We start from the raw sequence: 10,440 nt of genomic DNA on the forward strand, positions 1-10,440 counted from the left end.
CGCAACCTGTTGTTTTTTTTCTTTTTTTTTGGTTATGGTTTGACAAATTTTTTTTTTTACATAACTTTTTAGACCAAAGAGATATTTCGTCAATACGGGTTTTCCCCCTGCATGAGGATGGTGAACACAATATTTAACTCTACTGAACATGATCCCATTCTTCAGAGATTCATTTAAGAGCAGCAATAACTTACATCTGGAGACATTGGAATTAAATGAAAAAAAAAAAAAAAAAGATTTTCCCTTCAGGTGAGCCTCGCAGACTTCCAGAAAGATATGATTTTGGTGTGTTATGGGGTGGTGCAACAACCCACGGATACTCGCCCCTTCCTCGAACTCATCACCGACGATATGGAGAAATAAAACTATTGGGTCTCTCATTCACAACTATGCACAATTTAAGGTCTTCAGTGAACCTGTTGCATGGTTTTTAGTCCATTGAGGGAAGTTTGAGAATCCGGGTAGAACATGAAAAACTCCACAGTGCCTCTTCACTCACGTGCTGCACACCTACAACTATCCAGTGGGCAAATTATGCAGATTTTGAAATGTCCAACTTCTGCAAGATACATAACATAGCTGACGCCCGAATAACAGGTTCTTTAAACAGCATGCTTTGATTGTGAGCAGAGCAGTAAATAATCCTAGCATGGTATAATTACTGTCAGAAAAAAAGATGGACGCTTCTGTTCTGTTTAGGTTCCCACGTTTATTCTGGCGAGCCAGCGTGCACAGCACCGCCGCCGTCTGTGCCTGTTTAACTAGTAAACAGCGAGGATGTGTTTTGATTCCAGCAACACATCAATGGTTTTCTTTGGAATTGGTTTGTTATTAGGATGTTGTAGATGAGGGGACAGGAAGGAGTGTCGTAAATGATCTTTCTAGAGTTCTTCCATTCATTAATACACAGAATATGGTGTGACTGCCCCTAAGTGAATATAACAAGTACAATCTGTAGAAACGGTTCTAAATTTCGTGTAATTAAATGAAGTTTGCACATGGAAAGCCATGAAACAGTGGTGCCTGGAGACACATCAGTAAAGCCTTGCTAACCTTTGGCACGCTGGCTTGCCATACTCGCGTTATCTCGAACGAGATCTCGCGTTTCGCCTAGGAGCCGCACCGCCACCACCAACTTGTCACCAAAGATGGCGATTTGCTGAGTGCTCATGGATACACACATTTCATGGCTAGCTGTTATCTTACCTGAAACGGCAACTTTGAGAACACTCTAACCGCGCAGCGAACCGCCACTTTGCCATTTTAAAGCACAGCGTAACCGACGTTAGCCGACGCCGCCATGCAGATCACACTAAAAACACTGCAACAGCAGACTATTCAAATTGAGATAGACCCCGAACAAACGGTGAGTAGCCCTTAGCAAACTAGCTAACTTTAGCTAACTGGACTAGTTGCGGGGATGTGGCTTTAACCTAGCGTGTAGACTACGGAGAATAATCCAGCTTTGCTAATTACATGTACGTTTAATCAGTTTGCGGACTCTCTTGTCAGACCAGCGCTATTCCGACATTATCCATCACATTTGAATGGGTGGCAAACAACGCGGAACCATACTTCAAAGCTAGCATTGCCCTGCTAGCACGCCGAGTAGTCCGTTAACAAAGTCCCGCGACTCGCCGATAAATGTATTCTCCCTGGTCGCAACTTTGTTTCGCGTCTTCTTTTCCCCTGTTGTCCCGGGAATCGTAGCGGACCGTGGCAATTTGTGCAACGGGGAACGAACTGGCCGCAATGCTAATCCTGCTAATGCTAATGACAGTGCTAATTATGATTAGTTTTACTTGCAGGGGTGCCCCACTCAGGAAGATGCCTGAAGTCGTTAGCATGGCATTGTCATATGAATCCAGCTGATTTATCGCAGTGCTCTCCGATACATTAGATGAAATGTTGAAGTTTCTGTGTTATTTGCAAACTTTTGCCGCACCACCAACATACATAGTAATTGATGTAAATACAGTGAAGTCAGTGAAACGTAGTTGATTGCATTATTGTGAACAGGGCTGATGTTGTGTATGGATGCCATATAATTGCAGTGCAGCACAGGTAGGGACACTGAAAACAGTCCTGTGGGATTGCCTGGAAATGAGACTTATTCGCACCCTTGCAGGTTACAAACTTGTTTTCATGTTTCTCTCTCAATCAGGTGAGGGCCTTGAAAGAGAAGATAGAAGCAGAAAGGGGGAAAGACAACTTTCCAGTGTCCGGTCAGAAGCTAATATATGCTGGAAAGATCCTGCAGGATGACATACCAATCAAGGATTACAAAATTGAAGAGAAAAATTTTGTTGTAGTGATGGTCTCCAAGGTGAGATATTGTTATATTCAGAGGTGATTATTGGGTGTTTTAGAAGGTGAAGTTTCAGAAGCCTTTGGCATCGGGTTACTCGTCTAACAGCTCCTGCTTTCTGGGCTTTGAAAAGGCTAAACCTGCAGCTGCCGCTTCGCCTCCTGTCTCAGAAGCGACCAAGCCCCATTCGCAAGAGTCCAGCTCAACGTCGACAGCTGCCCCGGCCACAAACCCAGCTTCAGCCCTTGCACCGACTCCCACGCCTGCCCCAGTCCTCCCCGAGGAGGCCAAAGAGGAGCCTAGTGCCACAGCTACGGACCCACAGCAACCAGCCAGGTAGGCATGGTAGTTATAATATGTAATACGATAACAAACGGGATTTTTGTACCCAGCGTCACAGGCTTAGGTTTGCTCATCACACTCTTGTTTTTGGGTTGGACGGTCCTCTGGCGAGCTGCAAGCTTATCTGCAAGCTTATTCAAAGTTATTTGAAATGCATCAAAGCCAGACGTTTAGGTCCTCTAGCAGATGCAGTCTTGCCTGTTTCGATCCAATTTTGTTCAGTCTCGCGTCTCAGTCCTGTCCAACTCACCCTATTCTGCTCAAAGTGAAGCTGCTTGTAAATAAAAACGTAAAGTTTACACACGGGGCCGGACGCGAGCAGCTTTTGCCCAACAAACACCGCCACTGTTTACAAACAGTGCAGCCTTAGTAAGGGTGATAGAACTAAACACAGCTATCTGCAGTAGAATGGGCCTGTTGTAAGAGTAATATTCCACTATTAGTCATCATCGTGGAGATATTGTTTTGAAGACCTCTCCTCGATCTAGGTCAGAAGATGATCTCAAGATAACAAGCTGTGTAATCAGTAAGACTACATTAACACATAGTACTAGATCCACTGCAAACAACATAGCATATTTTGCTCTTTCGTAGAGTTTTAAAGAGTTGAAAATAATTATTTCCATCATTGCATTTTTGTGTCCTGCACATGACTTGGATGAATGGCTGTGCCATTTGTGTGAGGGGAATTTAAAGTTTTAATCGCAATGTGTCGGAACATTATGGTTTCCCCTACATGCAAATCCAGTGCAAAAAAAACATCCTACAGATTGTAAGAGGCATTTTCTGTAAAGTGTTGATTTCGGAGCGCTGCGTCTCGAGCAGGGTCCTCCTCCCTCGACACACTTTTTATATTCTGCGAGACAAACACAAAGTGTAGAATGTAAAGCCCGTGGCCACGTGTAACACGAAACGCTGCCCCAAAAGCATGTTTATTTTTCCATTACAATAGTGTCGGAAGTAAATCATCACATAAGCAGGCAAACCTCTAAGGGAATCCATGGATAAATCCAAAAATGGATTATGAGTGACACATTGTGTCCTGTCAAGCAAACTATGAACAATTTGTTGCTACCAAATTGTCTATTCTGCAGAATTATGTCGCAGCTGTCAGAGACTGATAGGTTTGTGAGTAATACTCAGAGTCAAATAACTTTACCAGTGAGTGTTTTGGTTGTTTTGTGACGGATGAGCCTTGAATAGGAGAATAATAATGATAGATGACAGTGGAGCGGCAGAGCAGTTGCTGTTTGATGCGAAAATGATAGATTTATCTTATCTGATACGCGCAATGTCACATCATGTCATCATACGTGTATTCCTTTAAACCACAGTGGGGTAGTCCAACAGCAGTACATCAAAGATGCCATCGCCGTGGCAACATCACTTGGCGATCAACACCCGATGCCGTTGATTCCGGCTGTGATTCCGGTCCTCTGGCTGCAGTTCGCATGACTTCAGAAACATCTTGATAAGTTTTTATATCTGCTGCTGAAGTGCATTTTGCCCCCAATTACAGACAAATGAGATGAGATGAGATGAGAACAACTTTATTTATCCCGAAGGAAATTGTTGAAAGGAAAGGAAATACCTGCCTTACATTGCGAGAGAACAAAGAAACGCGACCGACTTGAACCTCTGGAAACGGGGGCTTTGAGTTTGACCACAGGGAATTAATATTACAGCATAAATGTGACTGAAAGTCGCAGAAGCACTCTGATTGTCCTCCTCACCTTTTGTGTTGCAGCTCCAGCGGTGGGACCCAGAGCGTGGATGCGTCCTCTGCACTGGGTATGTCATCCATTAAAAAAGGCTCGTACATGAAGATCATATCCTGTTAGAAAGCAGCTGTGGAAACTAAATCAAACCCCCAGCGAGTGGCTAGTGTTGCATGTCCTCTCGTGCTGTTACTATAACTACTGTCACCTGGGTCTGAGGAGCACTGGCAGTGTGCTGGTTCAGCGCTGAAATCTGTAGTTATTTACTGAAATGCTTGAGGTCATCTAACACCGTCAAAGCGACACCTGATTAAGTATTTGGTGTTTCATGGCGTTAACCTAAACGTTAACATAAAAAAACATACGAGAATAATATTCCTTTTTAAATCACAGCGGGATCACCTGAACCTTACCGAACACCGCCACACACATTTTGATTCAAAATCGGAGCTAAAAATAACAGGTTCAACTAGATATTGTCACTGAAACAAGCCCCAGTAGGAACCCGAACGCACGCACACGCCACAGGTTGACCCGCAGCCGTCAAGACTTTGCTGAAGCGAGTGTTGAGATGTGATACTGAGGTTTTGTCAAGTAGCAAACCAAGCTTTCCTCCGTGGCGCAGAGTGAACCTCTCCACTCCGCGGCCCCGCCAAACAAGTGCTAATGAGACAGTGTTGCTTTTTGGCAATGAAACAAGGACGAACGTGTTAGATGAAACGGTCGTCAGAATATGCGTTTCCTGTTTCCAGCAGGTGGTGCTTTCCAACTGTCTCCCTTGCGTGTCTTCAGGCTGCGTCTGGGAAATGCCACCCTTTTGAAGTCACACTACGACTCGTGTTTTTTGTAAAGTAGTTCAATTTGTGGCCTAGAAGCCGTGACTCGAGGTTTCTCTGTAACCTCTCTAACCCAATGTAAATAAGACGCTATGCTGTGGCCCAAACTCAGTCAGTCCCAGATACCGTCACACACACAATTACACACACTGTCATAGAAGGTTGATGGACGACCGATGTCCCGACACAGAGACGGGAGAAAGCAGCGTGTGGGTCGGAGCTCCGTGTACGAGATTTGATTATTTTTGTTCTCTCGTCTTTTTATTAATATTAATATGGACTGGACTTTGGAGTTCCTGTTTGGATTCCGACTGGGGCCGGGGGAAAACTGGCTTTCACTCTATGACATATGAATTGCAGTGTGTGTCTATGAAAAGTGTAAATGAGAGAGTGAATGGCTGTCTGCCTTCATATGATGTGTGAATGACAGGGAGAATAGTTGGTTGTGTCTCTATGATCTTTAGGTTTTTTTTTTTTTTTTAAGTTTAAAAAGTTTATTAGGACGGTGTACAATTACATCAAGCACAGAGGCAGAAATGTTTGTACTAGATTGTAGCTCATAGCTAATTTCCAGTCTTTCCTGGGAAGACAATGCAAATATAAAACTATATAAAAAAATAGACAATATATATAAAATATACAAATAGGCAATAAGATAATTATACAATATATAAACAGGCAATAAAATAAGTAAAACCCAAGTTGAAAGTGATATTGTTGTGATATTATTAGTTTGGTCATCTAATGGCGAAATACCCGTCTGGTATTGTTAGTGTGAGCATGTTTGATGCTCTAGAATCCATTTTTTAACGGCCAGTGCAAAGGTGTAAAAATCAGTCATGTTCTTCAGATGATCTGGAAGCCCATTTCATTCTTTGATGGCTTTTTTAGGAAACGGCAGATTGAGAAAAGGCAGACTTTTGTTTAGGAACTTATGTGTGAATGGTTGTATGTGTCTACATGTAGCCTTGTGATTGACTGGTCCCGACTGAAGGGCGAGCCAAGGTGAGAATCCGTTACTGTCACTTCAGTTCGTCACACTTATTGAGTTTGACACTCTCAGGTGTGCTTGTGTTATTCGGCGATAAATTTGTCATCATTCCAATTTAGGAGGGGATTTCACAACACTTTATAACACTTCTGCACCGCGTAGTGGAGCGGGTACTGGAGCAGAAGGGGCAGCCTCTGCACGCTTGTGTGTTCGCTGAGAAATCTGAAGATGGCTGTCGGGAAACCCCCGCCCCACCCGGGAAAGGCCCCGTATCCATTTCACAGTTTCAAAGCGTTGAAAATACAGAACGCTGATTACAATGTAAATCTTGGGTTCGACCTTGCGGATGCAGCTGTAAGGCCCTACAGGATGCGGGCGTGCAACATAATTCTATAGCTAGCGATGGGAAGCAAAGCGACAGTCGTAGACGGCGGTGCCAGCGTCAGAGCTACGGGGATTCCCTAGAAGTCCTGCAGCAGACCTGCATCTCTCAGTGCAGAGAGTCCATCATACCTGAAAAAATCTGGAGCGACGTTCTTCCGGAGTGACACTGTGTTCTGTGTTCCAGTGACTGGCGCCGAGTACGAGGCCATGCTGACGGAGATCATGTCCATGGGCTACGAGCGGGAGAGGGTGGTGGCGGCGCTACGGGCCAGCTTCAACAACCCCCACAGAGCCGTGGAGTACCTTCTCACTGTGCGTTGCCATGACTATTCAAAGAGTGAACCCCCGCCCGTCACCTGTCTAGAAGGGATTTTGGGTGAATCTTTCCCCGGGTCACCACCCCCATGTTTGTTGCACTCGCATCTGAATGCGTCCCTTTTAACTCCTCGCCGTCAGACGGATGTTCGCTCCATCCGCCTTGTAGTTTTTAATGCTGGACTGTCAGCAACGTCCCCTGAATCTAATGTGAACGCGTGTACGCATGTAAAATAGGTCATTAGAAACTAATAATAATCAATGTGGGGCAAAGCGTTGTCTTGTGACTACGCGTCGCTCCTGGACATTTCTGCTATATATTCCTGCTGAAACAGCCTTCGCCGCCCAGTTCTCAAATGTCGTAGTTATTATTTTTTGTTTGTGTTTTCAATTCGACAGGGCATCCCCAGCAGCCCGGTCCAGGAGACCAACCCCCCGGTGCAAGCTCCAGCATCTGGACCCACAGAAGCGCCGCCTCTAGCAGAAGGTTTCCGAGTCCAGATATATTTTTACAAACCGCCATGTTTTTTTTTTTTTAAGAGCTCCAATATTGCGTTCTTATCATAGGAACATCGGGAGTTGCAGCACGCTTCTGTCATCTTTGTCATTAGGCGTAAGCTGGTAGTCTTAGCGCAGTTGTAGCTCAGGCTTTGCCCGGTCTTGGAGCTTCTGCCAATATTAAACGTGTGTCTTTGAGTTACATCGCTGTTAAGACTAAATCATCAACTACTAACAAAACTGGAAACAGGAAATCCCGACCTGCACGATGGGAAAACATTGCATGACAGGAAAGGAATATTATCGTTTTCCACAAGTCTCTTCAAAAGGTTTAGATGTAAGAGCCACAGTCAATAGTCTCAGACTGTGTTGGGACTAGGCTGAGACTTAAAACTCCTGTGAGCTGGGGTGGGATGCTAGTTTTACACCAGTCTTTTCAAAATCTTTTCAAGTCTTGAGGTGTAAACCGGCGTTGCTAAAAGGTCTTCGCAGCTGATTGTCTCCCTCCTTCCCGCCCCCAGGAGAGAACCCCCTTGCATTCCTGCGGACCCAGCCCCAGTTCCTGCACATGAGGCAGGCCATCCAGCAGAACCCCGGTCTGCTACCGGCCCTCCTCCAGCAGCTCGGCAGGGAGAACCCTCAGCTCCTGCAGGTGACCCCCCGACCCCACGACCCCCACCCCCCCGTGCAGACGTCTGCCGTCATTTCCCTCCACCGTCCATGTCGACGGACGCTCACGTTCTCCCGCTCCCTCCCGCAGCAAATCAGCCACCATCAGGAGCTGTTCATCCAGATGTTGAACGAGCCGGTGGGGGAGGGCGGGGAGGCGCCGGAGGTCGGCGAGATAGGAGCCGCCGGGGATGAGGCCGCGCCCGTCAACTACATCCAGGTCACACCTCAGGAGAAGGAAGCCATCGAGAGGGTGAGTCGCGACCGCAGTTTTGTGTTCTGTTTTTTTTCTTTTTCTCTCCTCTTTTTCACCCTCCCTCCTCCCTTCTCTCTCTTTTCTTTCCTCCCCGCGCAGTTAAAAGCGCTCGGGTTTCCCGAGGCCCTGGTAATCCAGGCGTACTTCGCCTGCGAGAAGAACGAGAACCTGGCAGCCAACTTTCTCCTCAACCAGGGACTGGAAGAGGACTGAGCAGCCGAGACGTCCGTCTCCCTGCTCCTCCCTCCCCGAATCCCGCCCCCATCCCCTACCCAGAAACGAACCCCACGAAAACAAAACAAACAAAAAACAAAAACAAAAAAAAAAAAAAAAAAGAAACTGCACCCCCGATTTACTGTACAGCTACCAGCCTCAGCTCGACCCACACCGGAGGAGCGGAGCGGCCGGGGGGGCGGGGGGGGGGTGAAGGTCCTGGGGTGGGGGTGGGGGGGTTACACACTAAAAGTACACAAAGAGGAGGCTGTGGGCAGGAAGTTCAGAGCTGGTAGATCAGTGGAGGAGGAAGAAGAGCGCTCGAAACTGTGTGGAAAAACTTTTAAATCCACGTGAATTCCAATGGAATGTGTGGGGTTTGTCTAGGGGAGAGCTATAATTTGATTTTAGACGCGCTTTGTGAACATTTAAGGGAGGGGAGCAACAGGGCTGGAGTGTGTGTGTGTGCGTGCGTGCATTTGTGTGGGTGTTAGCGCGCGTGCGCGTGCGTATGTGTGTGTGTGTGTACGTCTGTGTCCGTGTGCCTGTGGGTGAATGCGACACAGTTTCAGCTGGGAAACAAAAAGAAAGTGACCAGCCGGCGTTCGTGCTTTAGTCTGATTGTACGGAAGCATGTTGCCATGGCAGCACGTCTTCACCGCCGCAGTTGGTACCATGTAAAGCGTCCAGCGGCAGAGGGGGGGCTCGGGAAGCGGGAGAGGAAGAGGGGGTCTTAGTCCTACCTTGGCATCGAAGTGTCTCTCAGCATCCCGGAGGCCAAATTCGGCTTCGTCCACTTTGACACCGGCTCCGCACGCCGAGCTGCCGGCGGGCTTTCGGTGCTAATGAAGCCCAAATCTAGCGCGCGGCTTCCCGGCCGTGCGTCTCTCTCGTGTCTGCACTGCCGTCACCGAGTCCCGAGTTCACCCTGTGGTTGCACAGCACGGGGACGGTTCCTGTCCGTTCCAGAAATTAGTCCAACCCCCACCCCGGATTCTCTGACTTTGAATTCACCCGGAGCGCTCGAAGCACATTTACCTTGAGTTCGCCTCCCAAAGCAAACGGGATACCGAAACGGTCCCGACGTAAATCCAGATTAAACCCGCTTTGTCCCTCGTGGTCATTGAATCTACCGGTTCCCTCCGTTTTCCTCGGCTCTTCGCTCACTGCCGCGTTTTGACAGCTCTCCGGTAAATTCACGCGCGTCCGGGAGAAGACGCGCGTTATTCCCAACCCCTAATGACTTTCAGACGCGGCGGAAGCCCGAGAGCCCGACAGCGCACGGTCACGTAGAGCCAGGACCCCTCGGTGTTCGGAGGAAACGTTCTAAGACCCCCTTTCCAACCCCCCCGACACCCCCCTCCATTCTGGCTAAACGGATCCGGAAGATTCGATTTGCGAAGCAAAAACAAAAGAAGCCAAATTAATTTCGTAATCCAATCCCTGGAACCGCCTCGGCCGTCTGCCGGCTCCATTTACTCCCCCCGATCCATCCTGAATAGACGCAGGGGAGTAGACAGTGGCCACACACACACACACACACACACACACCGATCCAAAATGAAAACCGCTCGAATCCATTCTCCTTGCCCCGCCGGTGCAGACTGTCCGCGTGTCCAGCGCCGATGACTGTGTCCAGATGTGTGTGTGTGTGCGCGCGTGCGTGGTGGAATGATAAATGCTGATGTGGTCGCAGTGTGTGAGATGCGTGTTTGTAAGTGTGTGTGTGTGTGTGTGTGTGTTTCAACAAGTGTTCAAAAAGTTCCTTGACTTAACGTGGGTCCACGAACAGATGAGAACTGTACACCAACATTTGCGGTTTGTGTGAAGGCGGTGCTGACGGCTGTCTCGCAGCACAGACACCATCTTAGACTCTGCCGTGCTACATTAAACGTCAGCGATCTTTCAGG

The 10,440-nt window shown here is 47.6% G+C and overlaps 1 protein-coding gene across 1 annotated transcript; it reads left to right on the forward strand.

Annotated features, from left to right (window-relative positions):
• The first annotated feature begins 1,137 nt into the window (after positions 1 to 1,137).
• Positions 1,138 to 10,440, forward strand: rad23aa (RAD23 homolog A, nucleotide excision repair protein a). Its single transcript, XM_086170280.1, has 9 exons — positions 1,138 to 1,366; positions 2,165 to 2,326; positions 2,442 to 2,644; positions 4,398 to 4,441; positions 6,764 to 6,891; positions 7,294 to 7,381; positions 7,914 to 8,044; positions 8,153 to 8,314; positions 8,417 to 10,440. The coding sequence occupies exons 1-9, from the start codon at positions 1,301 to 1,303 to the stop codon at positions 8,528 to 8,530; spliced, it is 1,098 nt and encodes a 365-aa protein (XP_086026406.1). The 5' UTR covers positions 1,138 to 1,300; the 3' UTR covers positions 8,531 to 10,440.

This window comes from Fistularia commersonii, chromosome 23 (genome assembly GCF_037954325.1).
Source record: "Fistularia commersonii isolate RoL2024-O1a breed Wild chromosome 23, RoL_Fcom_v1.0, whole genome shotgun sequence".
In the NCBI taxonomy this organism is placed as follows: domain Eukaryota; kingdom Metazoa; phylum Chordata; class Actinopteri; order Syngnathiformes; family Fistulariidae; genus Fistularia; species Fistularia commersonii.